Here is a 21,089-nt window from a genome sequence, read left to right on the forward strand (position 1 = left end):
TTTTTTTTTTTTAAAGATTTTATTTACTTATTTGTCAGAGAGCGAGCGCACAAGCAGGGGGAGCAACGGGCAGAGGGAGAAGCAGGCTTCCCGCTGAGCAGGGAGCCCAACGCGGGGCTCAATCCCAGGACCCTGAGATCATGACCTGAGCCGAAGGCAGACGCTTAATGACTGAGCCCCCTAGGCGTCCTGATCTGCCCCTCTTACTGCCTTTGTACTCACTCATTAGCCCCTACCCCGCAGTAGGCGCCGGTAGAGTTCCTGGGGTAGAGGACTTGCCGGGGGTCTCCGTACACCCAAGCTGGAAGCAGATGGAGAGTTGAATCACCAGAGAGTGGGACTTGGGGGGTGGGGAGCAGCCTCGGGGATGGTCCTTGCTCTCCCCCCCTCCCACCACCGCCCCAGCACCGCGCCCGCTGGAAACTCACCCACGATCCCCACCACGATGTAACCCAGAATGAAGACAAGGAAGAGGACACAGCAGATGATGTCTGTGCAGCTCCTGGGAGAGAAGTGGGGGGAGGCTTTGGAGGGGGAGGCGGGGCGCATGGTTTGGAGGAGTCACGGGTTGGAGAGTCGGGGGATGCTGGAGAAAGCGTGCCGGTAGGTTTTATTTTATTTTTCTAAGAAAATCTTTTTCTCACAATGCACCAGGGAATAAATAAGAAACGCTTGTTTCCATTTGTCCTCAGGAAGGTGTGGGGGAGATGACAAAAAAACCCCCAAATAACCGTTTTTTGGGTGAGTAAACTTCTGAAGTATGACCCAGAAAAGTAAACAACTCCTAAGTGCCCCACTGGATGAATTTTCCCAAACAGCACACACCCGTGTAGCCAGCTTCCAGGTCAAGAAACAGAACCTCACCAGCACCCCAGAAGGCCCCTTGTGCCTGCCCCAGACAGAAGAGTTCACCCAAGGGCACCACTTTCCTGGGGCAGGAGTTTTCTTTTTTATAAACTTATTACCAATATTTCAGCAAATACAATGCAAAACGAAGACCCCCACCCCCTAGTTGGGCAGGTGCCCAGAACTTACCTGTTCCTGATGGGACCTCGGAAGGTGGGGTCATATTTGGCTGGTTTCCCTGAGGGCACGGGGAGGAGTAGGGAGAGTGAAGCCTGAGTGGATGTCTCTCCCCATGTCCTGTCCCTCCCACATCCTTCCTTGCAGTGTGATCCTACCCTGGCCCAGGATCCTCCCTGGACCTCAGGAGTTCAGGGGGAGATGGACAGGGGCAGAGCTGGTGGGAGAAGTTGGAGAGCAGGAGAGGTAGGATTAAGGCCTGGGCAGCGGCTCACTGCTCACCGTGAACTCCACCAAGTTGGCTTTGGAGGGAGGGGAAAAGGGGGCCTTAACAGGTTGTTTCCAGCTCACACCTCAAGGCTGGTAGCCAGGGAAACAGCCTTCGCCTCCTGCCCCCATCCTGGCCCATTTCTCCTGTGTCTCCCCCTGGCTGGGATGTGGGACTCTGAGTCAAGCCACCCCAGTGGCTCTCCCACCCCAGTCCTTATCCCTCTCCCCTCCCTGTGCCCAGGCCAGGGTGGGCACAAATCTAGAGCACCTCAGGGAGGTCATAGCCCCTCCCCACAGCTGCCCCAGGTCCTACCTCCACCCTCTGGCCCAAGGCCGCAGGGAAAGAGACTGGAGCCAAAGGCATTAACTCCTGCAGGACCTGGGCAGGGAGGGGCCCCTGTAAGGCCTCCCCACCCAAAGGGACCCCAGGCCACTGCCAGTCTCTGGGTGAGCAGTCAGGGTGACACCTGAGCTGGGTGGTTGAGACTGTGGTCGGTTTAGATTGTGGCCATGTCCTGTTCCTGGTCCTCCCTGAGTACACACAGGGAGGAGGTGGGGCCAGGCAGCTAGGGTCCTGTGTTGGCACAGAGCAGGGAGGGCAGAGGGTTGGGCAAGAGTGTGGGAAGGGGTGAGATTCCTTCTCCTTAGGTGTTCTGGACTCTGTCCCTCCATGGCTCTCACACATGAGATCAATGATTGACCCAAAGCTGTTCCAGGAAGTCTACTGGGGAGGCCTTACTGCTCCTTGTCCTAGCCTGCTTAGGAACCCAAGCTTTGCCTCTGGGAGGTCCCTCCCTTGGGATTCCCTCCCCTTCAGACCAGGAGCTCAGACCTCTAAGCCCCAAGGGACCCTGCAGGCAGGCCCGTGGCCCTTACTGCTTCACAGGGAGCCCAGAGGCTGGTGTCCCAGTTCCCTCTTGTCTCAGAACACCCCACCCCTAATCCTAGGGGTCTCTGGGACAGGCTCCTGGCCCTGCGTCCTCACGGAGATTCTGCAGATAGGCTCCCTGCTCCCTCTCCCCTTGCCTTACCCTTCACAGGAAGCCCTTGTGAAGCCCCTGCCCCTATCTTTCATAGTACCCTGAGAAGTCTTCCCCTCCTGACAGAGACCCCAGAGGCAGGACCCGGCCCCCTCTCCACAGAGGCCCACAGCCCTAACGCCTCACAGGACCCCCAAACACACGCCACTCCTGCTGTCACTGCTCACAGAGACCCTGGGAAGCAGACTTCTAGCACCGTTTTTCCCTCAGAGACCCAGGGTCCAGACTGAAACTCCTCTTCCTTACAGGGACCCCAGCTGTTCCTCCTGACAGGGGCCCAGACCCCAGCCTCACCCTTCATGGGCTCTGCAGCACATAGACCCTCCCGGCCCCTGAGCCCCATCCTCCTGCTCAGGACGCTGACCCTGCCTTCTTCCATTCAGGCTTTGCTTCCCAGGGCCCTGCCCTGAGGGACCCAGATTCCAGCCCCAGCTCCCCAGCTTCACTCTCCAAAGTCTCCCTGGCAAAAGCCCCCAGACCCTGAACCCAATCCTCCTCCCAGGACCCTGACTCTACTTCCTTCCATCAGCTCTTTCCACACCCTCCCTTCAGGGACTCAGGACTCCCCTCAGCCCCTCTCCCTGGGGCCAGCCCCAGCCATCGCTCCCCGAGAGCAGGCCCAGCCTGGCCTCCCCTCCCTCCGAGGGTCCTGGGCCTCTGCCCCAGCCTTGCCCTCAGACTCACCATAGGCCTCATCCCCGTCCTGTTTTCCCCCCATGGTTCAGTCTCCAGAGTGATTGGAGCCAGGGAGACCTAGCGACTCACCTGCCGCCCGCCCCGCCCTCCCACACGTCACAGCCCCACCTCCCCCTGTGGTCCCCGACACACTCTGGTTCCTCCTCAACTCCACCGGGGCAGTGCCCTGCTGGAGGCCTGGAAGGCCGAGCCTGGGACCGGCTCAGGGCTGCTTGCCTGCTTGCCGCGGGCTCCGTGGACCAGGGCACGCTTTAAGAAAATCCTTCCTGTTTTTGCAAATTACTTCAGCTGTGGTTCACTCACACCTATACTCTCCTGCCGAAGATGAAGTGTTGAGATTTGCCTTTTAGCCCTTGACTGGACCCTGTCCACAGTGGTCTCCCCACAACCCTCCCTTCCCCTTGGGTGGCTGTCCACACCAGCCACACCTGTCCAGCCTGCTTCCCATCCTGCTCGGTCCCTTGGACCCACATTCCTTCTAGCTGTGTGTGTTTCCTCCCTGACCAAGCCCCCGGCCCCCCAACAATCAAGACAGTTTATTACCAAACCCAGTATTTATTGAGAACAAAGGATACCAGCTGGCATAGAGGCCCAATTTCAATTCATCGAACTTCAGCTGAGGATGGGGAACAGGGAGTGGCCAGCCCTGAAGTTAACCCTCCCAGGGAGGAACCAGCTCTGGGAGAGAGGGGCTGTCAGACCTCCAGGGCCTGGCTGGGGTCTCGGGCCAAGGAATGTGTGAAGGGGGAGGGGAGAGAAGATGGCAGCGCCCCAAGGTGTGGGCTGTGAGCAGCAAGTGGCCGAGGGGGCTGCTGAGCGGGCGGCCACCCGGGGGTGGGATTCGTGTGTGGTCTGCTCTCAGGGATTGACAGGGGGCAGGGAGCTGAGCTCGGGCAGCAGCTCGGGGTGGGGGTCTAGGCGCGCCAGGCGGCTCTGTTCCAGGGCGATGGCCTCGGCGGAGTGCTTGCATTTCTCAGAGCCACACTGACATGTGAAGTATTTGCTTTTGATGTCCCAGAAGCGGTCACCGTAGTCAAACCTGTCGGAGGAGGACAGGAGGCTACGGGATCCAGAGCCAGCAGCCCAGGCCTGCCCCAAAGCACCCACCCCCACGGTCTCCGACAGGCTCCCAGCCCTTCTCTGCGCACGGACCTGCCACACTAGCCCTGCCTGCGCGCTCGTCAGACGTGCAGAATCCTGGGCTCCATCCCAAGTCTACTGAATCAAAATCTGCGAGGCCCAGGACTCCATTCATACTGTCTTGAGAGGCTCGGCTCTAATCCATGCCAGACCCCAGGCACTCTCCAGCCTCCGGCATCTGGTCCCGGGCTCGCTGCATCTCCCACACCCCGGGCACACCCCGGAGACACCTCACCCCAGCTCCTCCCCAGTCCGGATGTCTCGGGAACTGAAGAAGGCAATGCGTGGAAAGCGCAGGTCTTGGTGCAGCATGAAGACCCGGACGGGGATGATGTTGGGGTCACACAGGTGGTTGATGAAGCGGCTGATGTTGCCATAGTAACGGGCATCGATGCAGTACACCTCTCCATCCTGCGGGCAGGGCAGCACTTCACATCCCCCACTACCCTGCTTGCCTGGCCAACCTCCCCACCCACGGACGGACCCCCAGTCCCTCCTCCCCACGTTTCTATCTGCTGCCTGGCTGCAAGGCACAGAGGAGTCTCCTGCCCACCTTGTTGTCTAAGTCGAAGAGGTAGGAATCATCCTCTCTCACATCAGCCTCGGCATCAGAGATCAGCTCCCCGACATACCTGTGGGGCAGGAAGTGGCGGTTCTGAAGGTGAGCGGGGGTTATCGGGAGCCAGCTCCAGGCCCTGTCCCTCCTCACAACCCCGCGGAATCCTCCTTCATGATCTGTCAGCTGCCCCGCTCCGCGTCCACGGATCCCACAGATCTGCATGGCTGGGGTGGGCAGCCAGGGCAGAGCGGGCCCGGACAGCGGACGTCAGGCATCACGGGCTGGGGGAGGTGGGCAGCTCCCCGCCGGAGTGAGGAGCAGGAGGAAGAACAGGGGATACCAGCACGGGAGGGGACACACAGGGCCTCCTGCAGCCAGCTGGGGTCTCTGCTGGACAGCTGGAACAACAGGCAGGACTGGCATATGTGGGGGACGCTGGGGGCCGGTGGGCAGGGCCTGAGCTGAGCCGGAGGAACAATCAGTGAGCAGGGAGACGCCAAGCCCCTGTGGCGAAGGGGACCCGTATCTGTGGGCAGCTGGTTTGGGTGGGGCAATCCGTGCGGGCTTAGTGCACTAGGAGCCCATGCTGGCGAGGCCAGGCTGCAGGACAGGCGGGACGGCAGGCCTGCAAGAATGGGTGGAGCCACAGGGGCCGAGAGGGATTCTGGGAAGGCGCTGGGGACAAGGACAGCCACCCTGAGAAAGCAGAGGAAGGAAAGGTGGTGAAGAGGAAGGAAGGGCGGGTCCAGGTGAGGACAGCGCTGAGGGAGCCAGAGCAAGGCGGGTAGCAGACACCGGAACGAGGACCAAGACCCAGGGCGGGGGCAGGCTGTCGAGAGGCGGCATCAGCCGAAGGGTGAGGGCAGAGGCTGATTCCGGCCGGGACGAGCAGTGAGCCCATGGTGGGGAACTCGAGGTCCAGGAGGAAGGGGCCATTTGAACAAAGTCAAGAGATGACCCAATAATTATTCCTTTTTTTTTAAGGTTTTTATTTATTTATTTGACAGAGAGAGAGAGATAGCAAGAGCAGGAACATAGCAGGGGGAGTGGGAGAGGGAGAAGCAGGCTTCCTGCAAAGCAGGGAGCCCGATGCGGGGCTCGATCCCAGGACGCTGGGATCACGACCTAAGCCGGAGGCAGATGCTTAACGACTGAGCCACCCAGGCGCCCCAAGAGATGACCCAATAAAGAGGAAATGGGGGTGCCAAGGTGGCTCAGTTAAGCATCTGCCTTCGGCTCAAGTCATGATCCCAGAGTCCTGGGATCGAGTACCGCATCAAGCCCTGTATCGGGCTCCCTGCTCAGTGGGGAGCCTGCTTCTCCCTCTGCCCCCACCCCACTTGTTTTCTCTCTCTCAAATAAATAAATAAAATCTTAAAAAAAAAAAGAAAAAAAAAATGGATGGTCCCTTAAATAGGGTAATGGGGCCAAAGGAAGCCTAGATGAAGTCTGCAAGCCGTGGGGGAGGAGCCGGGCAGGGGACAGGGGGGTGACAGATGCTGGGAAAAGAAAGTGGAGGTGGACAGAAAGGTTGCCTTATCACCTCCATTTTGCAGAGCAGAGAAATGAGGCTCAGAGAAGTTAAGAACTCGGCCAAGGACGCTCAGTGGCAGAGTGCGGCTCAGACCCAGGTCTGTCTCCCAGCTTGGAAAGGCAGGGAAGGGGCGATGTGGTGGTGGTGGCAGGAGGCTCTGCGGTCTGGGCAGGCTGGGGGCAGGTGCAGTCTGGCCAGGGAGGCGCGGTGAGAAGGGGCGGGGCCCGTCAGGGAGGAGAGCGGAGGGAGATTGGAGAGTCAGTGGCGGGTGGGCACCCAGCACCCGACCCCTACTCACTCGCAGATGAAGGTCCCCTGGGGGATGGTCTGCAGGGCACGGACCCCCCAGCCCATCTTGGCTGTTCGGTAGAGCTGCAGTCGCACTCTGGGGGGCGGGAGAGAGGCTGCTGTTAGGTGGAAGGGCGCGGGGGTGAGGCGGGCTGAGGGCGGGCTGCAGGGGGGCCTCACTTGATGCCGCTCTGCACCACCCGGTTCTTGCAGTTTCTCCAGCAGGAGCATGCCTGGTTACACTCGAAGATCAGCGGGGGCTCGATCTTGTTAAATTCCTGGAGCAGCCGCCCATCCTGGGGTCGAGGGAGGGAAGGACGAGTGGTTTCCACGTGGTGCCTGCCGCGGCTCCCAACCCCACAGCCGGGGAGGATGGGCTGGGGGAGGCCACGCGAGCCGAGCTCAGAGACCAGGAACCCCAGCGGGCCGCCGGTTTGCATCCCGGCGGCGGCGAGCGGGGCGAGCGCACGCACCTTGTCGTACCAGCAGCGAATGCTGAGCTGGCCGCAGAGGCAGTTGGAACTGGAACAGTCGTCCACGCAAGTGCAGTGCTGGGGCAGGGGGCAGGGGTTAGCTCGGCCCTCAGAAGCGGCCTTGTCCCCTCAGCAACCAGCGCTCCCTGACCCGCAGCCACTGTCCTTCCTCTGAGATCATTATTTTAGGACAGTGGATGCTGATGGTCCCAGTGTGAGGGGGAATCAAGATGTTGCTCACAGGGGTGTCCTGGGGCTACCGTGAGCCCATACACCTTCATGTGGCCTAAAAAAAGGACCCTTTCCCAGATGGAAGCCCACACTCGAGTTCCCTCTCGGCCCCGCTCCCCTATTGGCCCACGACTTGCCCACTGTCCCTGGCACCCCTGGATGTCCCTCTGAGAGGGCACAGGGCCCCCCACTCACTTGCAAGTGGGTGATGTTACGGTCGATGTTCATGGTAGATGTCTCACAGTTCTCCGAGATGTACTTGTAATCCTCAGGGCAGGGCTCCCCGTCCACGCCGTTGACACAGGGAATAGGCACGTTCTCATAGCCCCGAGCCACATCCCTGACAGAAGGGAGATGGGGCTGGGGGCACTAAAGGAGGGGGTGAGGGGGTCCACTAGGTGCAAGGAGAGGCCTGAGAGGTTCCTGGGGCCATGGGATGGAAGGGAGTGGTTCCGGGTGGGGGGGCAGGGGGAAGAAGGTTGCCAAATAAACTGCAGGACACCCCATGAAAACTGGATTTCAGATAACTAAGAAATATTTTTACTATAGATATGTTCCCACTACTGCATGGGACCTTTTTTTTTTTTAAAAATTTTATTTATTTTTTGAGAGAGAGAGAGACAGCGAGAGAGGGAACACAAGCAGGGGGAGTGGGAGAGGGAGAAGCAGGCTTCCCGCTGAGCAAGGAGCCCGATGCGGGGCTCGATCCCAGGACCCTGGGATCATGACCTGAGCCGAAGGCAGACGCTTAACGACTGAGCCACCCAGGTGCCCCCTGCATGGGACCCTCTTAACACTAAAAAACGTGCGGCTCCTCTGAAATCCTCATTTAGCTCTATTCTCATTTACTGTATCTGGCATCCTGGTTGGGGGTTGGCTCTGGGGATTCAACGAGCCTGGGGAGGGTCCGAGGGATGTTCTGAGGGTTCAACAGGGCTTGGGGAGGGGGCAGAAGGCTGTTCCGGGTGCAGAGGGCCCTGGGCTCACCGGCAGATAATCTTCTCAGTGCGGACGGCCCGATTTCCCACTCCCAGCCGAAGCTTGCGGTTGAGCTGCAGCGCAAACCACACATCGGAGCGCTCGGGAGTCAGGTCCCATGCCGTGTCCCCTTCCTTGTTGCGTAGCTCCGGGTTCGCCCCGCGTGACAGGAACAACCTGGGAGGGGACAGGAAGCCTGTGGGGCCCAGGGCCGCGAGCCGGCGTTGGGGTGCCAGGCTGTGGGGCGGGCAGGGGCTCACAGCACGCAGTCGTGGTAGCTCTCCCGTGCCGCGATGTGCAGGGGCGTGTCCCCGTGGTAGTTGACAGCATGGAGGTCGCAGCGGGCATTGAGGAGGACCTCGGCGATGGCCGCACTGCCGGTGAAGGAAGCCCAGTGCAGGCAGATGTTTTCCTCCTATGCAGGTGGGAAGGGCGGGGGTGTGCCCAAGCCGTGAGCCCTTGAACCCAGCTCAGAGAGGGCCAGAGCAGCCCCCACCTCCCCCAACCCCCGCCAAACTCTCACGTTGTCTGTGAGCGTGACGTCGGCACCCCGGGTCAGCAGCATGCGGATCACCTCAATGTGCTTGTGCTCTGCGGCCCAGATGATGGGCGTCCACCCCCCACTGTCCTGTGGGTGGGGAGAGAGGGAGGAGGGTGAGGGGCCCGGGGTCCGCCCAGGTCTGCCCAGCAGCTGGCCCTGCTTACCAAAGCAGCGTGTGGTCTAGAGCATAGGCTCCAGAGCTAGACTCCAAGCATGAGTCTCAGCTCCACCACTCACATGGTGTGGGACCCTGGGTTAAGTCTCTTCACCTCTCTGGGTCTCAGTTTCCCAATCTGTGAAACGGGACTAATAGCGTCTACTACTCAAAGTTGTGGAATAATTTCTCTTTCTAAAAAACACACCTTTCCTAGGTCTTTCCACTCAAAAGTCCTAGAGTACGATGACCCAACAGCAAAACCGCTCCTAAACACCCAGACTGCAGTCTCTAAAAAATATTTCCCATTTAAAGGAACCAGAGTCTCTTAGAGAAATGGCAGATTGAGCCTGGTGCAGGAAACGTGCTAAAAAGGTAAAGATGCTCTCAGAAGTTGCTGGGTCGTATCAAAAGCCACAGGAGCCTAGTTGAAGGGCTCCTCCTGGACAAACAACGCAACAATTCAGATTGAAGAGTGACTGTAATAGGCCGAAACACACCCAACACACGACAAACTAAGAGGTAATAAAGAGCATCACTGCACGTTTCTACGAGACCAGTGCTCTAAGCCCTGAGCTATGGAGCCAACCACATCCCTGCACATTTCTAGAGATTAAGGCAGCAACTCATCATTCTGGAAACTGATAGAAAGAAGCAAAAAAAGAGAAAAGTAAATAATACAAACGAGGAGGAAGAAAGAGATGGGGACAGACCGGAACAAGGCTGAGATTCAGGGAAAGGGTCAGAGGTCCGTGGAGGCCGAAAGGGGGCCCGGAGCCCGAAGCTGAGCCCAGGACCCGGAGGAAGGGGGCTGGGCAGGCAGCCAGGCCGCTGACCTGGGCGTTGACGTCCACCTGTCCCGTGCTGAGCAGCAGGCTGACCATCTCCAAGTTCCCAATTTTGGCTGCATGGTGGAGGCAGGTGGAGCCGTCCTCCTCCTGAGGGAAATGCGGGCAGATGAGTGCCCCGCCGGCACGTCAGACCCGGCCTGTGGCCCGAGCCCCGGCTGGCCTGCCGGCACACCTTGCTGTAGACGCAGCCGCCACGCTGCACCATGTAGCGGGCTACCTCCAGGTGGTTGTTCACCACGGCCTCCATCAGCGGCGTCCGCTGCTGCTTGTCTACTGCGTTGATGTTGGCTCCCGCCTGCAAGGAGGGCGCACGTGGGCTGGTGCCGCAGAAGGGCTGGGCGCGGGAGGGGGTGCGAGGGCCGGGCCCGGGCTGACCTGCAGCAGCACGTGGCAGATCTCCACGGAGCCCTTCTGGGCGGCTGCGTGCAGGGGTGTGCGCTTGCTCTGCTGATCACTCTGGAAGTTGGGGTCCAGGTTGTCCACTGCGGGGAGAGCCCGCCACACCGGAAGAGGGAGGGACAAGTGGTAAGTGAGCTGGGGGGGTGGGGCAGGGGGAGGCAGGTGGGACCTCCTCCGGGAAGGCTATGTCAGGGCCCCCTCCTGGGCAATGTAGTTAACCTCTGCGAGCTTCCACTGGGAAGGCTGAAGTGAACAGCACCATCCCCAGCACCTATGTGCTCGTTGTCACCACTGTCCCCATCATCACAGGTTATCTGTGTGCCTGTCTCCCCCTCCCCGCTAAGTGACTTAGAGAAGGACGATGACCTTCACTGCTCCCGGCCCTGAACCCAGCGTCTGGTGGGTGACTGCTGTTCCAGCAAGGTTCGCGGAACAAATGAGTGAGCGGAATACTCACATAGCATCAGGATCACCTTCTGCAGCTCCCCCTGCTTCACTGACAGGTACAACTGCCGGGGGTGGAAACGGAGTTTCTTCCGCCTGCCACGGTGAGGGAGAGGGGTGGGCTCCTCAGAAGGAGCATCCCCCTCAGCACCTGCGGACCCACCTTCCAGCCCCAGCCCCAGCCCCAGCCGCCCTGCCCGAGAGCAACCCCTCATTCACCTCTCAGACTCCTGGATGACCAGGGCTTTCTCCAGGGCCTCACGGCCGGGCCCCGGGGGCAGCCCCACAGCTGACAGGCAGCCCCCGTTGGGAAGGGTCAGGGAGGGTCCCGAGCTGTCGATGGTGTCAGCCAGAGGGTCGCAGGGTGGGCGCCGGGGCTCCCCATGCCCTCGCATCCGGGCACTGAGGGAGAAGGTGCTGATGTCTACAAGCAGTGGCGCTGGGCAGGGAACGGACAGTTGGGAAGGGGGAGGCCAGTACCTGGGCTGGGAAGTGTCTGCTCTCCCGGGGGCATCCTGAGCCAGGGGTGGGGGGGCAGGGGCTGCAGTGCCAGCTGGTGGGGTCACCCCATCCCCCCGGGGGATGGTCACCTCCTGGGCCTCAGATGCATCCTCCCCACAGTGGGGACAGAAGACCATGCCGTTCAGCTGGGACACACAGGCCTTGTGGAAGCGGTGGGCCACGCGGAAGTCGGGGTGGCACTCCAGGAAGGTGCCCTGGGGAACAAGGCGGTCAGGCTCCGGGAGAGCCCTCCCCTGCGGGGCACAGCGGCCTGTCCGCCCCACCGGTCGCTCACCGCTGTACAGAAGTAGCCACAGCCCGGGCAGCAGTGGTGCTTGACCATGCGGGCGCGGTGGGTCTCACAGAGCACCATGAGCGCCACGCGGCTCGACGGCCTCATGGTCTCCCGCTTGAGGATGGCGGCATTGCAGCCTGACAGCTGTGGCGGTGTGAACGGGCAGGGAGCGGGTGAGGCTGCGGCCTGGAGCCGCGTCCCCACCGCCGGCACCTCTCCTACCGGCCCTCAGGCCCACCTCTCCATCCACACTCTCTGTGGCCATGCACTTGTGGCCAGCTCTCTCACTGATGCGGTCGATCTTGGGAGCCTCCATGCGGCAGCTGCAGAGCGGCAACTCCTCAAAGCCCCGCTCCGTCTCCAGGGAAGATGTGTCATTGGAGACCCCTTGGACGGAGGAAAAAGGGAGCTGAGGGAGGCCATCCCCATCACCCACAGGGACCCCTGGTGCGGCCTCTCACCCCCGCCATGCCTTCCCCTCTGTGCTCTGGAACTTCCAAAGCCTGGCCATGGACGGACACCTCGGCTCCAGCGGGGTCCCCCTCCTCCCCGTTCCCTCCAGCCCAGAGGGTGCCCCCTAGCGGCTCGCCGTCCCAGCAATTGGCAATTACCAGCGTGGTTGGGGGAGAGGGTCCCCTCGCTGGGCAGCTCCAGGGACCCCAGAGGGACCTCCATGTACTCACTGGGGCCTGAGGAGCCCACACCATTCACTCCTGACACAGAGACAGAGAGAGTGAGAGCGCGAGCTCACAGGTGCCCGGACGCGTGGGTACATGCGGGTGTACGTGCATGAGCACATGTGTGGGCGTGTGTTAGTGTACGCTCTCTGGGGGCCGGGAGGGGGGCTGGAGGAGGGGACCCAAAAGCAGAGGAGCCTCCTCACCTCGTGGCTCCTTGGCCCGGGGAGGCTCGCGCTTCCGCCGTTTCCTGGACGGCTTCACCCATGGGCTGTCCTTCCGCCATTTCTTCTTGGCTTTGCGCCGGCCACTGGAGCCACTCTGGGATGGAGGAAGAACTAGAGAGCCTGGCCCCCAGCCCACGACCCCTCCTCCCCTCTGAGGACTCAGACCTCCGGCCCCACAGTCCCCCACTCCTTGGGATGCTAGCCTCCAGCCCTTACCCTGTCAGACTGATTGCCTGACTCCTCGTCCTCCTCTTCTTCTTCCTCTTCTTCCTCCTCTTCTTCTTCTTCTTCCTCTTCCTCCTCCTCTTCTTCTTCTTCCTCACTCAGTTGTTCAGCCAGAGCTTCAACCTCAGACTGGGAGAGAGGAAAGGCAGGCCTGAGGAAACAGCAACCTCCAGGCCACAGCCCTCTCTTGGGGGGAATTGGGAGATAGGCAGGGCAGGACATATCCAACCCCCAAGACTCAGACAATGAAGCAGGATAAAGAGCTATGACTACAATCCCAGGATGGCTCCCTGCAGGAGGTGAACATGGACAGGAAAAGAGAGAAAGGGTGCTGAATGTTAGCTGTCAAAAACTCACTTACAACAATGTGTGTGAATCTTGGCAACAGAGTAAGGAAAAGAAAGTTCCAGAAAACAAGCATATAGTTTAATACTATTTATGAAATTTACACGTAGACAAGACTATCCACGGCTGCTCCAAACACTAGATGAAAAGCTAATGAGGAACTTTACAATGAGGATGAGGTTGACATTCCGGAAATCCACAGACCAATCTTAAATAGCACTAATAAAAAGATGAGATGCTCTATGCCTCCTGATGTCATGCAACAGAAAGCATGCATACTAGCTATCAATCTTCCCACCATTAAAAACAAAACAAAACAAACCCCAAATCACCCGAAGCTGATCGCTGCTTCTAGATCTAGTTTACAAGAAACATTGGGCAGGGAGGAACATGTCAGTCCCCACCCAATCAGTAAATACCTAAATTTAAGGAATTCTGTATTACAAGTGACCTGGTTCCTCCAACAAATAAATGACAAGAAAAACTTCTTTTTCAAAGCCACGGCACGGGCACCCATGCATCAAGAGAGACCTAAGGCAAATGTCAATCAAACCAGTGGATGGAGCGCTTTTGAATCTGGACAAACAAAACCCCATTTACAAAACCACAGAGGCATCGTGAACCCTGGTAGCAGGGTGATGGTTTTAAGGAGTCACCGGGACATTTCCGAGGTTGTGAACACAGTGAAGCCGTGATATTAAAACACAGGAAGAGGCCTCATGTTTACAGATACATATGGAAACAGTTCCAGATAAAATGATGTGATGGCTACTTTACAACGGTCTGGGAGGTGGGCAGGCTGGGGGAGGAAGAGCTGAGTCAAGAGCCGCTGTGTACTGACAATTGCTGGAGCCGGCTGAGGCTTCGTGAGAGCTCACCCTTTGTTTTTTTACGTATTTGAAATTTCTCATGATATCATGTTAAATAAAAAGCATACGGGTAGAACAGCATTATACTGCATAAGCAAACACGTATGAGACAAAACCAAACCAAAAGCAAAACAATAAATAAGCAAACAACAAATAAACAACAAAATGGGATGCTAAACCCAAAGTCCAGGAGGGCGGTTACCACCTTGGGGAGGGGCAAGGGGATGCGCTGGGGCGGAGCACACATGGGGAGGAAATTGAGAGGATGGGGTGGTGAATTAGGGGGTGTCACAAGGTAAAAAGGAAAGAGAGCCGGGGGGTGGGGGTGGCGGTGGGCATGGGCAGGAAGGACTGGAGAGTGAGCCTTGGGCGAGGTGGGTGCTGGCAGGGAGGTAGGCTGGCTCCTCCTCACCTTGCTGTCGGAGTCCACACGCTCATCCACAGAATAGGAGTCGTAGTACAGGCTGAAGTCGTCCCCCACCACTGTCTCCCACTCCTCCAGGGACCCTGGATCCCCTTTCTCCACGGTCACTTCTCCCGAACCCCGCGTAGAACCCAACTCCTCTGACTAGGAGAAGATCAGAAAAATGGAAGCTGCTGGTAGTCCCCCCTCCCACTTCCCCTGGGGACCCCCCCCACCCCCAAGGTGGAGAGGCCTTGTTTTCTGCCTCTCCAGGCTTACCAGGCCACCTCCTGCGTTCAGCTTCCTCCTTTTGGCCACCTCTGGAAGAAGAGAGAGAGAAAAAGGAGTAAGGCCTGTCCTTAAACCCTCAGAACAGGTCTTATCAAGTGGCGGGTGGGTGGGGGTGGGACTGACCTGAGGTCATCTTCCCCATCGAGTGCACGTCATCACTCATGCGGAAATGCTGCACTTCAGGGGGCCGCTTCTCAGGGACTGGGGGCTAGGGGCCAAGAGGGAGCACACTTAGGGTCAGGGAACATCTGTAATTCTGCCTGGATTAGCCTGGAGCCCTGGATGAGGGTGGGGTGGGTGAGCCACACCCTCAAAAATGCCATCTGAAGCCCCAATAAACCAGAATGTGGCAATGACGAGAACTCCTGTCTCCCAAGAGGAAGTGTGTTAAGCACATCCCACACCTAACACTTACCTCTTCAAGCACTCAGAAGCAGACCCTCTTTACCCATTTTATAGATGAGAAAACAAAGGTTCATGCCTTGCCCAAAGCTGCCTAAACCATATCCAGAACAAAATGATACCAGGAGCCCCAAAAACACTGTCATAAAGCTTCTGAAATTCTGGGGCTTTTGTCCTTTCCTTCACCTCCTTCCCTGTAGGGATTCACAGTAAAAACCCTTAGAAACCCTTTGAAAAAGGAAGTAGGCGCAGTTTCAAAGGGAGGAAAAAGCTCCCTTGGGGCCTACTTTGAGGTAGAGAATTTGAAGTTCCTTAGACAGTCATTATCATAAGAATAATTACGACGTCTACATCGTTAACTCTCAAACCTTTGAGTTTTCTATTTCCCTCTCCCCAAGAATGTAAACTCCAGGAAGACAAGAACTTGTCTGTTTGTTCAGATTAAGCCCAGCCCAGAATTTGACACACAGTAGCCCCTAGGTAAATACGTGGAGCCATGAATAGATGAGAAAAACTCTGAAGCTAAACTGTAAAAAAAAGTCCACAAGGGGTTCACAGTGGATTACTCTGGTCTCCCCACCCCCATGCCTCCCCGCCCCCAATCCTCACCTGCCCATTTCCTGGTTTGGACATGGTTTTTCTGGCTCGGTGGACCTTGGGCTGCCCCTCTGGGCTGGGTGTGGCCACAGGGGGTTCAGGCCCTGCTGTGGCCGCCCCCTGGGCCCCCGGCATACTCAGCAGCCGCATAGCCAAACTCTGGACTGATGGGGGTGATTTTCCAGCCCCTGTCATTGACATCTTGGCCCGGCTGGGACAGGCACCCCCCTTGCTGGGGGAAGAGGGGAATGACTTTGTGGCATGGCCTGGAAGACAGACAAGCAGGCAGGCAGACAGAGGCAAGATAAGATGGAAAGTGGTCAGAGGATACCCCACCTCACCCCTCCAGGCTCCCCAACCTCTCACCCAGCAGGATGCGACCCCCATGGAGGTCCCCATCTCCCTCGAGATTCTCAGGTTCATCCCCAATGAGTGGTGTGGCTCCCACAGGGGTGTCAGCCCCCTCATCGCCCACGGTGACTGTGACAGAGGCTGGGGATGAGGGGCCAGCAGGCTCCAGGGAGTCAGGGCTGGCCTTGGGCAGGGTCTCTTCACTACGAGGGGTGTCCCCCAAAGAGCCATGAACTGTAAGGGAAAATAAAAAGTTCAGGGCTAAGGTCTCAGGGAATCCTGTGTTGGGGGACGTGAAGGTCCAACTGGGCCCGTTTCTACTGCACTCACCTCTCTCCGTGGCTCCTCTAGGCTCCTTCTCCAGCACCAGCGCCCCCATCTCAGCAGGGGCCTCCCCCTGGCAGGGGACACAAGGTATAGGAGGGCTGGTCAGCCCAGTAGGAAGTTGGGGAGCCCAGGACGCCTGGGCTCTGGGAAGAGAGAGTAGGCTCCGGGGCCTACCTCTTCCTCTATGGGGGCCCCCCCTTCCGCGGCCTCGGCTGCCCGGGGGGGCCGCACGACCCCTCCCCCGGGCCCGCATTAACCCCCTCCCTCTCGGCAGACCCCGCATCTCAGGGGCCGAGAAGAGGGGAGGGGGAGGGGGCGGGGCCTCTGCGCCCCGGCCCCGCCCCCTCCTCCCGGCTGCACGCGCCGCTCCCCCTTTGTCCCCCAGGCCGCGGGGACCCCGGGCACCAACCCCTCCAGCGCCCGCTGCCCCCCAGCCCGGTGGACGGCCCCTCGTGCCCCTCGCGCGTGCTCCTGGGGCCCCGGCGCCCGCCGCCCACTCGGGGGCAGCCGGCGGCTGCACGCGCGCCTCCGTGCCCACTCCCCCCACCTCCCACCCCCTGGTCCTCTCATCCGCCCCCGGTGCTGGCCCTCCGGATTGCTGCAGGTCCCGTCCGGGCCCCCCGGCCCCGTTGCACCCCCGGAGCATTGCACGGGCGCGCGCTTCCCCCGGGCGCGCGCGCGGGCATGCACCCGCCTCTCCCCCTCCCCTTCCGCACCTCGGCGGCCGCCGCCGCTGCAGCTCCCGCCGCCGCCGCCATCGCCGCTTGCGCGGGGGGCCGAGCCGGCGCGCGGCCGCCCCGGGTCACGTGGGCGGGGGAGGGAGGGCTAGGAGGAGCCTTAAAGGAGCCACTACGCGCTTTCTGGCCATTTTCCCCCCGAGAGCCGCTTCGGAAATGGCAGTGGCTGTCCTAAGCCGGGGGCTGCAGGGGAGAATTCTTGCCAATCCTGGCGTCAGCTCAGCGGGGAGCCGAAGGTGAGGCACGCCTGGGTCCAGGTGTGGCTTCTCCATCCCCCGCCTGTTTTTAGGTAACGAAAGAAGTGTCTGACCCTCACGGCTCTCGGCAGCGGCTGTCTTTCCAATCTGGCCCGCCTATGCTTCTCCCGCCTCTGGGTGCTTTCTGGTTTCTGGGTCGCCAGATAGAAGACTCGGGCTCAGTTTTGGCCTCGCTTCTCTAACGAGCAGGAAGGGGACAGTGGGAACGCGCGGAGGACACCTTTGCTCGACTGCTTTTACCTTGCTGCTTCATGTCTCCTGGAGCAGCGTACCCTTTTGAAAACCTGGGGCTAAATGTCTCTTCTGTTTATGCCAGACCTGTTACGCCACCATGTGCACTAGGGATCCAAGTAAGCCCCCAGAGGCTCAAGAGTTATTACTGCCTGGTGACACTACTAAGTAACCTTTTTTTTTTGCCAAACACCTCCCAAGCATAGTCAGGCACTACGCGGGTCGTAAGCCCAGCTAACAGTGGAATTATGAATATTACACCAAGATATACAACCTTGATAGCATTATTTAGGGTACCATCCCTTTACGGATTACATTCTGGTCAAAGTTCAGAAAAAACCCTGTTACGATTTCACACGCAGTATTTGATAGAAGCCCGTGGTTGGGCTATGGGGCACCTGAGGCCAATTCAAGGCCTTCTGGGAACTGTAGTTCTCTTTGGTTAAGAACTATTCCAGAGCTTTGTGGGACTTGTAGTCTTCTCCATAACCCTGATCCAAGCATAGTGGGTTTTTTTTTAGCTTTTCAGAGGACATGTACCCTTTCGTCAGAACATAAATGCCCAAACATAGGTTCCTGCTTACAATTTTGGTGGGCATAATGATCACCTTTATAGCTCATCCCTAGGGCTGATACTAAACTCTTGTAATAGAAGGGGAAGTTGTGTGTTATCACCACGGCCAATCATAGAACATAAGCGTGAGATACCTGTTAGAGGTGCTGAGGTTGCAGAACTGGGAGGGTCTCCAGCCAGAGAAGCCCACTTGTCACAATCCCCTGCTCTTGTCAAGTCTTCTTCAGGCATGGGACCTGCATGAGCTTTGCGGAGTATTGAGCAAATGCAATAAGGAGGGAGACGCTGTCTAGGGTGGGATAGTCATATACACGCAGTTGCCAGACAGAGTATAAAGAAAAAAAGTGTTTGGCTTTTTTTTTTTATTATTTATTTTGTGGAAAACAAAAGCAGAAAAACTAAAACCCCAAACTCCAGAAAAAATCCTAAAAAATACGTTTTTTTCTTAAAAAATACTGTATAAGTCTCTACTCCTCTCCCTCCCCCCCAACAGCCCTCCTTGTATCCTTTCATCTAAGTGCCCTACCCCACCCCCACCACTATTCATTCTTCTTGCTATTGTCCCCCACTTTTCCGTATCTACCCAGGATGCTCACCCCCAAGTTCTCTTACCTGGCACCTGACATGGTTCTCCCTAGAGTTTCGGTGAGCCTTTACCCACAGTCCCATTCCCCCAGCATGCAAGAACTGTCTCCCCACTTCCTTTTCTGGGATTCAATAATCCTTTCCCCCTACCACTCCCTCTCCCAAGGATCTATTCTATGCAGGAGCATGTAAGCTGCCTCCTGCCAAATTCCCTCCCAATTCCCACCCACCCACCCCCCATCTCAAGAAATATCAGAACCTCTCCCTGGGCAGCCTTAACCAGGAATAAAGCATTTTCCTCTTTTTTTCTTCTCAATCTATTAAGACCCTTTCCCTCCCTCCACATATCCATGCACCTCTAAGAGAAGAAAATTTTTCTCTGGGAGGCCATATCCCCTTGGCCTTCTCAAAGAGCCCTCTCCCTCTCTTTTTTTCTTCTGAAAAGACAGGGGTCTTCTCTCCAGGGAATCTTCAGCCCCTCCCTCAGGATGTGTCTGCTCAGGTTCCCCCACCGTACCTGCCTGATCCCGACCCTCCCACCCCCCCATTCTCCTGGGCCAGGGAGCTCCCTTCCCACTCAGCCCAGGGACCCCTGCCTCCTGGCCTCTGAGCCTGCCCCGCTAGCGGATGAGGACGTTGATCTCGGCCACGCTGGCCTCCAGCACGTTCTCTGCCGTTGTCTTGCCATGCTGCTCCTTGAGGTGCCGCCTAATGGCGGGCTTGTGAGCGAAGCGCACGTCGCAGTAGGAGCAGCGATAGGGCCTCGCTCCGGAGTGGAGGTTGAGGTGGTCGTGCAGCGTGGACTTCTGCGTGAAACACTTGCCGCAGATGCCACAGGAGTGCGACTTGACGCCGCGGTGCACGTTCATGTGGCGGTTGAGGTTGCTGCTGTGGTTGAACTGCTTGCCGCAGCGTGGGCACATGAAGATGAAGTGCTGCGCCCGCATGTGGAAGACCAGCTTCTCCACGCCCTGGAACACTTCCGGGCACTTGGTGCACTTGATGTTCTTTAGGGGGTTTCCACTGGAAAAGCCCCCAGGCAGGGGTCCCCTGCTGCCCCCTGCCCCCAGGCTGCCCCCCGCCCCCCGGGCAGCCATGGCCACCGCTGCTGCCTCCACCAGGCCCGAGGTGGCCCCCACGCTGGCCCGGCCTCCAGGGATCAACAGCAAGCCCTCCCCTTCTGCGTCCTCGGACAGGCTATAGCAGGCTTTCACTACACCCTGCGGTGGGGCCACAGTGCTGGGGGGCACGCTGCTCTGAGCCAGCTCTCCCAGGTGGCCGCCCACGGAGCCTCCGATGCTCAGACCCCCTCCCAAACCTCCGGGAGGTTTGAGCCGGTGTGCCACCTCCAGGGCCGACTCCACCTTGACGATGCAGATGTCAGACACGTCCTCGTCCTCGTCCTCATCTTCTTCCTCGGCCTTCAGCTCCAGGTCCTCATCCAGGGGGAACTCCAGTTTCACAGGCCGTAGGAGTGGAGGGGGTAGAGGGGGTGGGGGTGGGGGCTTGGGGGCTGGTTTTGGGGTCCTGGCGGGAGGGAGGAGGGATTTGGTGGCACTGACACTGCTCACAAGGCTGGCATCGCTGACCCCGTCCTCTTTGAGGCCTATTTTGGGCTCAATGAACTGGCTGAGGGCGTTCCTGCATTTCTCCACCACGTGCTCCATCTGCAGGTAGGAGGCAGCCGTCAGGTAGTTGACGATGTCCCTGACAGCGAATTCCAGAGCGCCCGTGTAGCAGGAGAGGAGCAGGTCGGCCACGATGCGCGCACTGTGCATCAGGGAGACCTGCAGCTCAGAACTGGGGTTCAGCAGGAACTGGTCCCTCAGGAAAGGCGAGCAGGCGGCCAGGATGACCTTGTGGCCACGGAACTTGAGGCTGTCGGCCACAATGGTCACGTCACAAAACCGCTCCTCTGCGCGGAGCTGGTTCATGTTCCGCAGGGTAGCGGCCTCGTGGCCGGGCAGCTGGAAGCGCAGGACTTCCACCCCAGAGGCCATTGTGGCGGGGGTGGGCAACCCTGGTTGGGAAGGAAACCGGTCAGAGACAAAGGTCTCTGGCTCTCCTAAGCCAAGGCTCCAGGCCCCTCGCCCCCATATTTGCCCAGCCTCCCAGCTTCAGATCTCCCAGTCTTCAGGCCTCTTCCTCAGTTTCCCCAGTCCCTGGGGAAGCGCTGTCCCTCCGAGAGGACGGAGGCGTGGTTCCCGGGGGCGGGGCAGCGGCGTCCACACCCCCCAGCCCGACCGCCCGCGAGGACCGGGCGAGCCCGCGCGCCCACGGGGAAGGTAGGAGAAACCGGGAGCAGAGGCCTGGGGCTCTGGGCTCCCGGGTGGCCCGGGTTGCAGCCTCTTCTCACCCCGCCCCCTTTCCCCGCTGCTTCATTCCTCCGCCCCCCCTTGCACGTTTGCACGCGCTTTTCACGTCCTCCCCCGGCCGCCTGCACGCTTCGTGCACGCCCCCCCCCACGTTCAGAGCTCCGTGGCACGCCCCCCCAGCCCCACGACCCTGAGTGCACGCGCCTCTCACCTGGCCCGGTTCCGCGCGCTGTTTTTTCCCCCCCTATTTCCCCCACCC

General features: G+C 59.1%; 3 protein-coding genes and 1 long non-coding RNA gene across 9 annotated transcripts in view; 1 reads left to right on the forward strand and 3 right to left on the reverse strand.

Annotated features, from left to right (window-relative positions):
- The window catches only part of SLC44A4 (solute carrier family 44 member 4), a 9,582-nt gene extending 6,508 nt beyond the window's left edge, over positions 1–3,074 (reverse strand). The window contains exons 1-4 of the mRNA XM_081827539.1: positions 3,018–3,074; positions 1,036–1,084; positions 429–502; positions 223–301 (exon numbers count right to left, since the gene is read on the reverse strand). Of these exons, the coding sequence (XP_081683665.1) occupies positions 223–301; positions 429–502; positions 1,036–1,084; positions 3,018–3,051 (236 nt within the window). The 5' untranslated portion in view covers positions 3,052–3,074. The remainder of the gene's footprint in view (positions 1–222; positions 302–428; positions 503–1,035; positions 1,085–3,017) is intronic.
- Positions 3,075–3,564: 490 nt separating this feature from the next.
- EHMT2 (euchromatic histone lysine methyltransferase 2) lies at positions 3,565–16,968 on the reverse strand. 6 transcript variants are annotated; one of them, XM_006738439.3, is made up of 28 exons: positions 16,848–16,968; positions 16,135–16,201; positions 15,820–16,038; positions 15,466–15,719; positions 14,578–14,662; positions 14,443–14,483; positions 14,173–14,328; positions 12,538–12,675; positions 12,301–12,415; positions 12,029–12,130; positions 11,656–11,804; positions 11,418–11,561; positions 11,102–11,337; positions 10,841–11,023; positions 10,635–10,717; positions 10,154–10,260; positions 9,951–10,073; positions 9,764–9,865; positions 8,756–8,860; positions 8,493–8,647; positions 8,242–8,409; positions 7,450–7,594; positions 7,024–7,101; positions 6,731–6,846; positions 6,561–6,647; positions 4,723–4,801; positions 4,405–4,580; positions 3,565–4,068 (listed from the first exon to the last, which is right to left on the reverse strand). In XM_006738439.3, the coding sequence occupies exons 1-28, from the start codon at positions 16,887–16,889 to the stop codon at positions 3,888–3,890; spliced, it is 3,636 nt and encodes a 1,211-aa protein (XP_006738502.1). In that variant the 5' UTR covers positions 16,890–16,968; the 3' UTR covers positions 3,565–3,887. The 6 variants fall into 6 exon arrangements, with proteins under 6 accessions (XP_006738502.1, XP_081684044.1, XP_081684043.1 ...); XM_081827918.1 differs by lacking the exon at positions 12,029–12,130; XM_081827917.1 differs by lacking the exon at positions 7,024–7,101.
- Positions 16,969–17,523: 555 nt separating this feature from the next.
- Positions 17,524–20,515, reverse strand: ZBTB12 (zinc finger and BTB domain containing 12). Its single transcript, XM_081827929.1, has one exon. The coding sequence runs from the start codon at positions 20,513–20,515 to the stop codon at positions 19,136–19,138; it is 1,380 nt and encodes a 459-aa protein (XP_081684055.1). The 3' UTR covers positions 17,524–19,135.
- A 13-nt stretch (positions 20,516–20,528) lies between these two features.
- LOC115942714 (uncharacterized) overlaps positions 20,529–21,089 on the forward strand; it is a 14,897-nt gene continuing 14,336 nt past the window's right edge. Inside the window, exon 1 of the long non-coding RNA XR_004077305.2 lies at positions 20,529–20,800. This is a non-coding gene — a long non-coding RNA (uncharacterized LOC115942714). The remainder of the gene's footprint in view (positions 20,801–21,089) is intronic.

Source organism: Leptonychotes weddellii, chromosome 8, assembly GCF_054177405.1.
Source record: "Leptonychotes weddellii isolate Sample4059 chromosome 8, ASM5417740v2, whole genome shotgun sequence".
Lineage (NCBI taxonomy): Eukaryota > Metazoa > Chordata > Mammalia > Carnivora > Phocidae > Leptonychotes > Leptonychotes weddellii.

What these genes read in the sequence shown, in the direction of transcription:
- ZBTB12 (XM_081827929.1), bottom strand. Translation starts at nt 20,515, where the DNA reads ATGGCCTCTGGGGTGGAAGTCCTGCGCTTCCAGCTGCCCGGCCACGAG.
- EHMT2 (XM_006738437.3), bottom strand. Translation starts at nt 16,414, where the DNA reads ATGCGGGGTCTGCCGAGAGGGAGGGGGTTAATGCGGGCCCGGGGGAGG. An exon ending in CCTCTCCCCCAACCACGCTG is followed by an intron (nt 11,805 to 12,028) that starts GTAATTGCCAAT and finishes CCTCCGTCCAAG; the next exon opens with GGGTCTCCAATGACACATCT. An exon ending in TTCGCTGCTGGTACGACAAG is followed by an intron (nt 6,847 to 7,023) that starts GTGCGTGCGCTC and finishes CCTCGACCCCAG; the next exon opens with GATGGGCGGCTGCTCCAGGA.